At 43.8% G+C, this 12,546-nt stretch overlaps 2 protein-coding genes across 3 annotated transcripts; both read right to left on the minus strand.

The window, feature by feature from the left end:
- Positions 1-783: 783 nt before the first annotated feature.
- On the minus strand, positions 784-8,995 carry zmynd12 (zinc finger, MYND-type containing 12). Of its 2 annotated transcripts, none has more exons than XM_084680172.1 (8): positions 8,757-8,995; positions 6,702-6,843; positions 6,190-6,361; positions 5,841-6,010; positions 5,203-5,325; positions 4,979-5,060; positions 4,054-4,199; positions 784-940 (listed from the first exon to the last, which is right to left on the minus strand). In XM_084680172.1, exons 1-8 carry the CDS (start codon positions 8,867-8,869, stop codon positions 929-931), a joined length of 960 nt encoding a protein of 319 aa, XP_084536298.1. In that variant the 5' UTR covers positions 8,870-8,995; the 3' UTR covers positions 784-928. The 2 variants fall into 2 exon arrangements, with proteins under 2 accessions (XP_084536298.1, XP_084536297.1); XM_084680171.1 differs by lacking the exon at positions 784-940 and adding an exon at positions 1,906-2,363.
- Positions 8,996-9,085: 90 nt separating this feature from the next.
- LOC146252578 (epithelial membrane protein 3-like) lies at positions 9,086-11,976 on the minus strand. The gene is made up of 5 exons (XM_084680174.1): positions 11,827-11,976; positions 10,647-10,738; positions 10,457-10,559; positions 10,022-10,162; positions 9,086-9,701 (listed from the first exon to the last, which is right to left on the minus strand). Exons 2-5 carry the CDS (start codon positions 10,722-10,724, stop codon positions 9,526-9,528), a joined length of 498 nt encoding a protein of 165 aa, XP_084536300.1. The 5' UTR covers positions 10,725-10,738; positions 11,827-11,976; the 3' UTR covers positions 9,086-9,525.
- Positions 11,977-12,546: the final 570 nt, after the last annotated feature.

The raw sequence follows: 12,546 nt of genomic DNA on the forward strand, positions 1-12,546 counted from the left end.
AACCATGGTACCATGCACTTTGCTTTTTCTCCTTGCTTGTTTTTATAATGTTCAGTGTTTTTTTTCTCCTAATTTATGGTTTTTCTTAAGGAAAAAGTGGTTTGTGTGCACTAATCTCGTCTCAATAACGTGAGGCCGCTGTGAAGCTTGGTTTTTGTGGGGGAAATGTTACTAACCGGCTGGAATCTCACGGGTCTGTAAGAAGGAGGAGCCACAAGCGTGCCAAATCCGAACAGGGCGTATAAAGATGGGAAAAAATAGAACACAAGTACTGGAAGGTGACTTCTGTAACTAAAGTCTTGGCGGTTAAGTAACGCAGCGGTTTTCTCTGAAGGTTGAAGGTTACCAATACAGTACTGTGATGTGTTTCAGCGTAAGAAATCTCTTTCTGAGAGTTAACAAACTGTGAATCCCTCCCTCCTGTACTTGACATGATAGGCTAGGGGGTGTGAACACCACCATGTCACCCTAGCGACCACAGCTCATGGGAGATCCAATCTGAAAATAGGTGTTGTCACCCCTTTTTTGTTGTTTTTTTCCACTTTCAAAGAACCGGTTTATGTTTTGTTGTGTTGTGTAGAATGAAGCCTGTGCCATTTCACTTTCATTGCTTTGTAGATTCATGTTAATCAAAGATGGGACATATCCTTTCTTGACTTTAAGACCAGCCATAGCAAAGAATGAAACGAAGACCATTTTGCTCTCAACATATTCATTGTTCAAATAGTATCTCTACTTTTTACTGCATTTATCCAGAAAGCACATCAACACAGGTCGGCCTGCTTCAGTACATCTGTGCCCTGTAAACATTAGAACGCCTGTCTTACTGTCCCAGTTTGTTTCTGACCGCTGATCTGAGAAGCTCATCCTGGGAAAGCCTCTAAGACCCATCTTCCGGTTGGCTATCCCAAGCTTTTCAAGTCAGCGCTCATAACCGAACCTAGACAGGGAGAGGAAGCAAGTGATGGTCAAACTGCCTATTTATGACACAGCTTAGGCTAAGTGTTGGTAAGTGGTGAAGTGGTCCTCGTTTTGATGATGTAACACATCAGCGTGTGCCGTACTGACCAATGGGAACGGGCTGGTCTGTGACCCCTCCCCCCCTAGTGTCTGTATTGCACCACAACACAAGGTCACTATTTATTTCTGAATTGCTGCTAATGTATATTTGGCTCAAATATTTAAAAGGGAACATTAGGAATCCAACTAATTCCAAGTTTTGTTGCCTCTCAACAACTAGAAGATGAATCTGAATGCCAAAAACAAGCATTGTTGTATAATTCAGTACTAATAAAACTAGTGAAATGTTTTTAATATTGATTATTTGTTTTGATATAAATGATATTAAAAACATCTCAGAAATGTACATATTTAGGATTTTAAAGCGATCCTTAGATTCCCATTAATCCATGGATGTGTTACACAGCCGACTTTGCTCAACAGTCCCCTGATATAGATTGAAACATAGTTGAGTAAATTTCAAAAATACTACAGATCTGTCACATGCTTTTTGGGGAGAATCAAACTTCCTATGCTGGTTAGAATCCAGAATATCAATTGAGTGTGATCCAGTTATCTTAAGATGGGTCACCCTCAAACTGGGTATGATGACATGTTAAAGCCTTATTTAGAGGTTTTGAACTGCTTAGGCCATGTTTCTGGAGGTACGAGTCATACAAGAAATTTGTGTGAGAAAATGTGTTCAAATCATTGCTCTTATCATTACTGTGAACCATTTTGACAGCATGGCAAAATTGATCCAAATTTGGTTTTGGTTTGCAAATTAAGTTGTGCAAAATTATGTAAATATACACCCCCTCTTTATTTTCTTTTTTTTGATTAAAATGAGTCATTATTGAAAACGGGAATAATGTGTCTGTCTCTTATTTCACTTGGGGAATAAAGTGCCAACATTCAATGAAATGTCAAGCTTATTTTATTAATGTCAATTCAATCAAAGACAATCTAATCACCAGAGGAAATAACTGGATTTAGAACTTAATGTCTTGTGTTTAACCCTGGACAACAACAAAACAACTAAAATCAAACCGATGCTTACACAGAACATTAGTGTCCTGCCTAGTCTCACATAACTCAGGCAGAACCCACATCAATTCTAGAATATTTTATTCCCCCAAGATTCTACAGTGACCCTAGGATCCAGGGTTGGGCAGCGGAGGTGGTTGGTGGGGGTGCCGGCTGGTGGCCGGGTGTCGGGCATGTGTGCAGCCGGCTGGTCATCTAGCCTGGGTAGGATGAGGGTCTGTCCCTGCCAACAGCAGCAGACGCTGGATAGACTCTGTCAGACTGGTATCTGGTACCAGCTGGCTGACCTGCAAGGCCTTCCTGCCAAACTCCACCGCCTGGCACACACACACACACACAGTGAAGCCCACTGCTTAAGAGTCTAAAGCCAGCTTACATAATATCACTATAAGTCGGGTGGGGTCCCAACTGGATTTACAAGCTCCCTATTTCCTCATCACAGTCGCTGTTCTGGGAGTGAATTAACACTGCTGACACCTCTCCAAGTTGTTGGATTTATCAGTGGTGAGAGCAGGGCCGTAGCCAGAAAAATATGGATAGGCATCTTTTCAGTTTTTTTTACTTTTGCGATGTGGACACAGTGCATTGTTATTCCGAGATATTTTCGTTTTAGGGTGGGCCTTAGAACAAATTGGGTAGGCCTGTGGCTACGCCCCTGGGTGAGAGAAGAGCTGAGATGCAGACATGCCTGGGGGTACAGCCTTCACCTCAGTGCTCCTTTGTGTGTTTCATAAAGCAGGCTGGAAGCTCAGTTCACAGGTAGCCTATCACACGCTTGTGAGGAGTGTCTGTGCTCGACTCAAGACGTCCTTAACACTATTCAGCAATTTATTTGACACCAGGAGTTACGTATGGTGTGACAAATACCAAGAAGAAGGCAGTGGCTCGGAATGAATGAACGCCCTTCATTGAATGTTCTCCTCGGAAGATAATTTCCACAATAGAGCGACTCCCAACATTTGTGTAGGCTGACACGGTAGATCGCACCCCTCCTCTCTCCTTCATTCACTCCTACTGATAACAAGGCTGAGAGGGAAATCAAATCCCTTTCTTGGCTCTTGTCTCTTTTATTCCCTCCAGGTCAGCAGAGTAGGTTGGGGACCCTGCTGACATATAAGCTATGGAGAACAAGCTTGAACTGGTGGCTCTGGCCATTTTAAGACATTAAGCCGTTAGCTTAGCTTCATGACATCATATAACCCTATAGGGTTTGGCATGTCAAATGATCACACCTTTTTGTGTGCAGGCACGCTCCTGTTCCTACACAAGATGATACTTATTTGAAGAACAGAGGGATTCTCTGGGTTATCTACAACTTGTCATATTCTTACTTAATTACCTTCGATACTGAAGATGTCTTAAAATCTTAGCTGTTTAAAGACAGACCTACGACCAACACCTAAAATGGCGACTCAAGTTCACTCCGACTTCCATAATATCTGACAAAAGGGGCAGTCTTCTGTACGGCGGTGATACTGAACCCCGTTATGTCCGTTTATGTGTTAGGTTAAGCGTGTTCTACCTACCTAATAACCTTAACCCAGTTAAAGTTGATCTCATCCGCCCTCCTACCCCCCTTTTCCCGATCTACTGAACTGGGGCTCACCCAGCATTAGTCAAGGGGTCGACACCTTTCCTCAAGAGTGAATGAAATCCTATCTTATACCTTGGGTATTTGCCTACCGAACCCCGGCCTGCAAGAGAACACACCCTACCGGTTGCGTTCACATTAAACTCCTGCTATACTAGCCAGCCTCCCTGCCAGATAAGAGAGAAGTCTTGGCGAAGCCCCAGGACCGGGAGTTAGTCGCGTAAACTCCCGCTAAATCTCGAGTGATAGTCTTTAAGGCTTTACCAATTAGAGCTAATCCCGTCTCTAGACAGCACTACATGGTAGCCACGCACGTGAAGACACGTGTCATTGTGCCAGCAGACAAACTGTGGAGGGAGCTGTGTTTCTGTTTTTAGTTTTCCGTCTGTGTACGTGTGCGTCTAAAGCCTTTATACCTTGTTACGAGATCCTCCCAGGAACCATAACATAGCCAAGGAGTGGGTCACTAGAGCAATCTGGGCCACATCCTGTTTGTTGTTCTGCGCCTGAACCTCCAGCATGGTCTTTAGCATCTGATCTGCTTCTGTCCTCTGGGCCTCATCTGTGAGTCAGCACACACATTACACACGATTAAGTACACGTACAGCGACAAACACGCACACACTTTACACGGACACAGGCCTTTTGATTGCGTCATGGTTAGCTACGTCATCCACCAAGGTGTGCTGTAGCATCCACCAAAGGTATTAAAAAAAACAAAGGTATTTTAACCACAACGCAGCCATTTTATGTTTTCATGTCCAGCCAGCCGTAGACACCGGTATGACGATGACCCAGCAGGGGCCAGTAGGGGTGAACTAGCCCAGGAAGGTCACGCTCTGCGGTGGCTGGCCAAAAAGCCTGGGAAATTACATAGAGGCTAACAGGCTTAGCGTTATAACTAGGGCAGCAGCAGCGAGAGGCGGTTGCGACGCGGATGCCGCGCTGCCGGAGATGTGTCATGAGTGGTCTATGTCAGCCGCTGGCATGCTGGTGAAAAGCTGGGCTTTAGCTCTTGGATAGCACGTCAGGCTAGCCTGGCTAAATTTAGCGCCATTGACCTTATTTTTGAATTATACGCGAATGGAGCCAATCGCAGTTGGGGCTCTGTCATCACAACCTCATGTTGTGACAGTGTGTCATTAGCTGCATCTAGTGAGATTCCTTAATAGGGGACTAATGAATGTCATGAGTAGAGTGCATATCCATTAGGTTGACAGGAACAAAAGTTGCCTTTCAGATCCAGTTTCACTTTAAATAGTCAGAAAACAGCTTGCTACTAGCACTCTTCAAAATATTAAAAGTGTAAGTAATGTAGTTAGTATTAATGTCCACACTCACCAAAACATGGTTCCAGTGATATGGAGCTTTGAGTGTGGGCCTCCACGAGTCTGGTCAAGTGTGAGTGCCATGTTTTTGCCACCTATGATAGGAATTTGACATAAAATAGGCACATTACATCACATTTTGTTTAATTGTAAATCATCGTAAGCATAACAATAATTATGAAATACATAAAACATTCTGAAACGTGTTTGTTCATTTCCATGTGAGATGCGGTTTACCTCGGCGTACATGGAATGGGCAATGTCCTTCTTTTCCTGTTTCATGAACACGTTGGCCATGAGAAAGTATCCTCCTTTAGTGACAATGTTATCCAAACCATACTCGTCACTGGCATAGTACACCTGAAGGCCAGAGAGTACATCTCCAATAAAGCTACAGCCGTCATTTCAAAATTCAGAATTTGCTTTATTTGCCATGTAAGTTCACAAAAACAAGGAATTTACTGTGGCAGAAAGGTGCATACGATAAACCTATAGGATCTTAAGTAGAAAAAGTACAAGTCTAAATCTAAAACAATGCTATACAATGTAAGACATAAAGATCTACAATAAAATAAGAGTGCAATATGACTGTCATAAGAGTGATTTCCCTGCCTCGAGCTGTTGTAGAAGCACCACATTTAAAGCCAAAGACTCAGCGAAATGACATCATCATCAGACAACCGGTCAACTGCCCCCTCACGTGTTCTCAGCCATGTGTGGGTGTGCCCTGAATGCTCGACTTAGAGGCACTCCTGTTAAAGCGGTCCTGGCAGATCCATATTTCAATGATTGTTTATGTCGGTTGCCAGGATCCTGCTTCGCTGTGAGTGATGATGTCATGTTGCTGACTATGGTAAACACGGCGTGCCACCCACGTCGTTGGCAAAGCTCAGCAGCGCCCCCTTCAGGTTGCCGGTGGAGGTGTAGAGTCGGCCCAGGTTGCGGTGCAGCTGGTGGCGGACCGCCTGGCTGCAGTCCGGGGTCTTGGTCACGGTCCACTCTGCCTGAGACAGGTACTTCTCAGCCTGCGCCAGGCTGCCCAGACCTGGACACACACAAACACACGCGCGGACGCGAGCCTCGCGCCTCAGCGTCCCGCAAACGAGCCACTGTCGTCGAGGTTTCTCAGGTGACATATTTACAGACCGACACAGCATTGGGTCGTGCCGATAATGTATTATTTCCGTAAGAAGCCAGGTGGGTGGTCTATCTGGGGAGTCTCACCGACGTTGGCCTCTGCCAGCAGCAGGTAAGCAGGGACCAGCGTGGCTGCGCTGGGGCCATACACGTCCATGGCACAGCGTAGGGAGAGCAGAGAGGCAGGAAGAGACTCCTGGAACTTCCCCTCAAACAGCTTGTTCTGGGCCACTGACCTGGAGATCTCAATCAGTTGTTCCTGGAGAGATGGGTCAGGCCGAGAGTGTGGGGGAAGTCAGGCTGTGTCGATGTGAGTGACTGCTCTGACCCCCTGACACATGCCCAGTTTGTGTTGTGCTGATATCAACTTTCAATATGAGAAGCGGCATAGTGTGAAGTCTGTGTAGGGTTTAGTCAGGAGATTTACTCATCTATGATAGGTTAACAATTGAAAGTGCACATGGAACACAGTAAAGACGTCAAAATGGAATGCTGTGTGTCTGTTTCACTGCATGAATACATCTTGCTCCACCCCCCCCCCCTTTCCTCCACCACCTCCTCTACAACCACCTCCTCTTCCTCCACCACCTCCTCCTCACCTGCTTGTGCCGTGTCTGGGACTGGTGGAGGTCTCTGTCGGACTGCAGGGACTGAAAGGGCACGGCAGAGCGGATGGGGATGAGCAGCTGGCAGACCTTGTCGTGGATCCCCACCCAGTCTGCCTGCTGGTGCTCCGTGTCACTGTGTGAAACACAGACACACAGGGCTGAATTCCAATCCAGAAAGGTCGCTCCCTCTCTCCATTTCCTCTGCCCTCGCTGACCTGTGCTGTGTAAATCTCTCAAGGCTGGGTGGAAGCATCACTGTGAAAGCTTAAATGTGTCAGGTCATGTCCAAGTCCAACTGTGTTCACATAGACATGTCAGGCAATTCAGTATGCAGGTACATACCATCTAGACACTCAAAAAGAGCTGTTACTGATGTGATTTATTTAACTCCACAGCATGAGTTAGCATGAATTGTATTCCATCTCAATAAAAAGGCCACCTCCCTGTATTTTTTTTGTGTGTGAGAATATTTGATTTGATTTCAGTGACAGATTGCTACAACCAGGAAGGGTGAGGGAGAGAGTGGAGGGGATGACGTGCAGCAAATGCTCTGGGCTGGAATCGAACCCAAGCTTTTGCAGTAAAGCCTTCGCTCCTGTGGTACGCAATCTTAACCGGTTAAGACACTGAAAAACCCCATCTCCCTATTTGCTTTTGTGTGCAGTCTTTTCACTTTCACAAAAGGAATGCTAAATTGTATGTCATTACATAACAGGTCTGTAATTTTGCTCATCCTGCTTTTCCCTCACATCTCCTCACAGCTTTGGAAACTCTGGTCTGACTCCCTCCGCATGGTGTTCTCTCTCTGCAGCGCGCGCATGTTCCTTAGGGTTTTCACTGGTCTAGATTCAAAAGCAGTGCAGCAGCCACGTCATGGCAACAATAACACTCAGTCTATGGGCTGGCTGACTGGTCCCGAGGAATTAAAATGTGCACACACATGCACTCACACACACTCACATGCACACACACACACATGGACTCACACATGCACACACACATATGCACACACACACATGCACTCACACACGCACACACACACATGCACACTCACATGCACACACACGTGCACACACACAGAAGTCATGGGGCGCTCCAGGATATTAGAGCCGCTCTTTCTGACAGAGATTGCCATGACTGTGATTCTCCAACTCGTAACAGGCAGCAGGTAAGGATTGTGAAGGGATTGGAGGGGAAATGGGGAGAGGTCCCTGGTCATAGTGTTGCAGCACGGCTCTTATGCAGTAGCTTGGCACAGAGACAAGTCTATTAATCCAAACAGGCCGACAGCTGGCCCAGAGGTGGACCAGTTGTTTTCTCTCTCTCTCTCTGTCTCTCTCTGTCTCTCTCTGTCTCTCTCTCTCTCTTGTTTTGTGGCATACTTGAGCGATCTGTACAATGCTCCATTGATTCACGAAAATGCACATCACATGAGACAAATGCTTCGTTTTAAAGGCATGAAGCCATACAAGAGAGCCAGGGATAGAAGTAGCTTTAAGCTTCCTCCAAGGCAAAAGATTTACTGGCTCATCCCCTACAGCTTAGTGTAGAGGCTGTCACCAAGAACTACATGGCTGGCTTTAAGTAGCCTACTTTCCCAAATTGTCACGGACAGATTCTGACATGTTATGAACTGACACCAACCATTGTAATTAAATTGAAGAAAGATGTGTTGCATAAAGCTAGTGCACATTTGTATTTTTTCTGACCACATGATCGCCTAAGCATACTTCCTTTACAGTGTTCTCGTGTAGCTAAATATATAAATATATATCCCGGATAACTTAGATTCCAGCTGTTCCTCTCTCTAACCACATTTAGAAGCAAAGCAAGTTTCCATTTGTCTTGGGTTTAGTGGGCCTCATTGCTTTGAAAACACTGCCACCTAGTGTCTAAACATTTTGAGGTTCACTCATTCTGATTTTCGCGACATTTATGTACAACATTGACTTTATAAACAGCATTATACGCTTATATTCAGCAAACGTAACGCTGAATTCAACTTGAATGTTGAAATTAAAGAAGGCCTACCTTGGCCAAACTTACCAGTAGAAAGTGACACGACACTTGTTGCATTGCAAGTATGCGGGTTTTTGACAAAGCTCACATAGCTTTTTCGCTCCTCTTGGGTTGGCAAGTGGATTTAGCGTGGTTGACATGACCAACAGAACTTCAGGTTAACCGGCACTACTTAATTATTCGGTCGTTTCATGTGATTTGTATAAGTATCTAGCTACACTAGCAACTTGTTTCTGCCCGGACGCCTTTAAGTTTCTATGGAGACGACCTTGGAACTATTTCCTTCACTTCAGAGAGCACTTCAGAACTTCACTTCAGAGAGCAACATCTTAGCTGAACAAAGAAGATTCAACTCGTGAAGTTATTATAATCTTTTATTTAAAAAGAGCCAGCAATATAATACAGGTTATTTTATAACATAACATGAGATCATATATTGGTAGAAAAATAGATGACAGCATGACTATTGTGATTAATTAAGTCACTTTATTTACAATAAATACCGGTAGATGTAGGTGTTTTCAGACACACAAAAAAAGGACTATAGCCAGAAAGACTAATATTCTACCAGTAGCCCAAACCTGTTTTCCTAAAGCGGAGGTTATATACTTGCGTCTAAAAACTTTACAGTAAAAAACATTTTTAATATTGAAAAATATATATCTTTGGATTTTTAGCTGCATCTATTCCATTCAAAAACAGATCCTGACCCTGACTCAACCCTCATTTGGTGGATGTGGACAGTTAAAACAACTACCACAGCTCAACACCCCTCACGCGATTCCTTTTTTCTCTGTCACTCTTTCTTGCGTAGGTGGATGTACATGACCCCGCTACAGAGCAGCAGCGGAACACAGACCCAGGCCAGGATGAAGCAGTAGCCGAAGTGACCTGACTTGTTCTCCCACGAGTCCAGGAGAATCTCCTTGTTGTGCAGAGTGTAGATCAGGACTGCCGTAAATGCTGTGAGACCTGGGAGAGGCATGCGAGAACGCTTAGTCGAACCTTTATTTACCCAGAGAGAGTATTTTCTATCATGGGACCTATAGGCCCAATATGTACAGTAGGAGGTCAAACAATGCATCCATCCATCCATCCATCATCCCTCCAAAATGCAGTTACACCTATTTCCCATTTCACCACAAGGGGAAGCCTATGGTCCACCTCTCTCAGGAGAGTTGATGAAGATTGATTCTGCTGATGGTGTGTCGAGAGTATTTATCAAACAGCTGGACAACACAACTCGTATGTGTGAACTGAAGCATAGAGAGCTTATTTCTTAAGTTCATTACCTGCGACAACCTGACACAGCCCAGTGAAGTAGAAGAGGCCCCCTTTAGACATGGTGAAGAGCTGGCCCAGAAACACCAGGAAGGACACGGAGGAGAAGACTACAGACAGCACCATAAGCACCTGGACTGACTGGAGCCACTCTGAGGATGAGGTGAGGAAAACATCTCGTAAACATCAAATGCACTGATGTTGTCCGGTTGATATCGTTGTGATATGAGGAAAACATCACGTAACTCAGGAAAAATCCAATAACTATCATTAACACTGAGGAAAACCTGACGTAAACATCACAATCACTGAGGAAAACCTGACGTAAACATCACAATCACTGAGGACAACATCAGATAAACATCATAATGCAGGACAGGTAGGGGTGGGTGGGTGGGTGGTGAAAGGGAGGGGATTACTGTGCTTGGGAGAGAAAAAGTGTTTACCTGTCTCTTCAGCGGATGCACACAACCAGGTACCAGAGTCGTTGTCATAGCGACAGTTGTACCAGAGATCGGAACTCTCCGTCCCATTCCAAACCCACCAGGACTGAAAGAGGAATGTGAGTCAACATAAGCAAGAATGCTGGTAAATGAGAAGACGTTTTGTGAGTCGTGTTAAAGTGATATACTGTACCTTCTCCATGGTGGCAATGAAGAGCATAGCCAGGGTTACCAGGTGTAGCAGGGTCACAAACATCAGCAGGTATGCCATCTTTACAGAAGGTTCTAGTCAAAACAATGACAAAAGTACTGTTTGTGAGGAATTATGCTTTTGAAAACTATAGACATAAATTGCATGAATTAGTTACAGCGGATTTATTCTTGTTGTTGACTTGAGTTGCCATTTTGTAAATGTTCCTCCCACTTAAGCTCATTGGTCAAAATCACAGAATCTGTTTTCCCCCCGAAACAGAAATGGAAAATCTAAGCTGGTGAGCACAGGATACTCTGTGTTATGTACAACCGCACAGCAAAACAGAGCCCAAGCCAAGGAACTCAATCTGAAACGCCTCCATGACTGGCATATGTGTCCCTGTAATGAAAATTGTGTTGAAAGGGCGAAGTTTGCTCAAATCTAAATGGTGTAAAAATATTTAAGCCTGAAACCACAATAAACGTTAACAGTGGAGTTAAAATAGAGGTTTTACACAATGGACCGAATGCTCACACATGGCTTTAATTTAAAGCAGCATAAGTGAAATAATACATTTTAATTCTGTTTTCAGTAAGCCTAGCTTTTTATAGTGGTGGTTGTACTACATCGTGTTCCTGCAGTTTCTCACGTAACACAGATCCAGGGGTCCAAAAGTGAAGCAAGAGGGCAAGTAACAGGATGAAAATGTCAGATCTTTATCTTTATGAGAAGTCCACTGTTGGGTGGGTGAGAGTAATGGTTGTTATGATTGTCAAATTATACAATTACATGAGATCAGTCCTATTAAACTGAGAGTTATATGGAGAAATAATTTAAATTCCAAATTATTTTAATTTCAGAGTTTTGGATTTTAAAATGTGACACTAGGAAATATATCAGAAAAAAATCATTTGTTTTATTTTATAGCAAGGCCCCCAAACATGCTGAGATACATACAGTATGACTGTAAAAAAAATAGTACAATTTCATGATCAAAGTGAAATGTCACATTTGTTCATTATTTCTTTATTAAATTACTACAGAGAAAGGGAAAAAACGTTAACACACCCAAATACAATTTATGTTTTGCTTCAAAAAATAGTCTACAATCCCTTAGACAACAATCACTTATGTTCAACAAACTAAAGTTGACAACTTTATGTCAGAAATGTCTACTCACCTTGGGTTGCTTTGTTCCTTTGCTTATATATGAAACAACTTCACCATCAACTGTTCAGCTCTGTAGTAAAAATCTTGTCCCTTTCGGTGGTCCTCTCCTTTCCTTTATAGACACTCCCCCTTTCATTATTTCAATCACTCCATCCAACATTTCCAGGAGGTGGAATGCAAAGTTTTTTTTTAAAGCAAATCTTAAACGCCCATTTCCTTTCAGTTGAACAGAGCACTCTCTACTCTGGAGGGAGCCTATTACTCTCTTTTCTTTCCCTCCTTCTTACTCCCTCAGTCCAAAATGTGCATAAAATAAGACTCAAGCCAAACCCACCCATGAGCAGTGGAACTGCAAAATCACCCACATGAAACGTTTACACTGTAAACACTCCCTTAGTTCGTTCTTTCTACAAAAATGATCATGCAATTATAATTTGACTTATCCATCCCTGCTGTTTCACTTAGATCAAAGTTGGATTTTGGATTGTCTGCCAAAGGAATATTTTGGAGGCTTTGTTTACTTGGAGAGCACAGCTACAGTGAGTTGTGAGAGAGACTGAAAGAAAGAGTCTAAGGCTATTTTACATCATAACCATTGGGTCAGTCTTGGCTCTTGTCAGATTGGTACTGGTATTGCCCGCATAACTCAGCAGTATGTTTTACGGCCTTGAAAAGATTTACCGTTAGTTTCCCCCCACCTCACCGGAATGGTATGTCCCGTTGCCTAGGT

This window comes from Hypomesus nipponensis, chromosome 18 (genome assembly GCF_054491055.1).
Source record: "Hypomesus nipponensis isolate SF chromosome 18, ASM5449105v1, whole genome shotgun sequence".
NCBI classification, from domain to species: Eukaryota; Metazoa; Chordata; class Actinopteri; order Osmeriformes; family Osmeridae; genus Hypomesus; species Hypomesus nipponensis.

Bases quoted from the DNA above. Each gene is read 5' to 3' on its own strand.
- LOC146252578 (XM_084680174.1), bottom strand. From the start codon at position 10,724: ATGGCATACCTGCTGATGTTTGTGACCCTGCTACACCTGGTAACCCTG. The intron at 10,560-10,646 runs GTACAGTATATC...TTCCTCTTTCAG, and splicing joins TCATTGCCACCATGGAGAAG to TCCTGGTGGGTTTGGAATGG. The intron at 10,163-10,456 runs GTAAACACTTTT...CCTCATCCTCAG, and splicing joins TGCATCCGCTGAAGAGACAG to AGTGGCTCCAGTCAGTCCAG.
- zmynd12 (XM_084680171.1), bottom strand. From the start codon at position 8,869: ATGTCAACCACGCTAAATCCACTTGCCAACCCAAGAGGAGCGAAAAAG. The intron at 6,362-6,701 runs GTGAGGAGGAGG...CCATCTCTCCAG, and splicing joins CCCAGACACGGCACAAGCAG to GAACAACTGATTGAGATCTC. The intron at 4,200-4,978 runs GTGAGTGTGGAC...GCTGACTCACAG, and splicing joins ATCACTGGAACCATGTTTTG to ATGAGGCCCAGAGGACAGAA.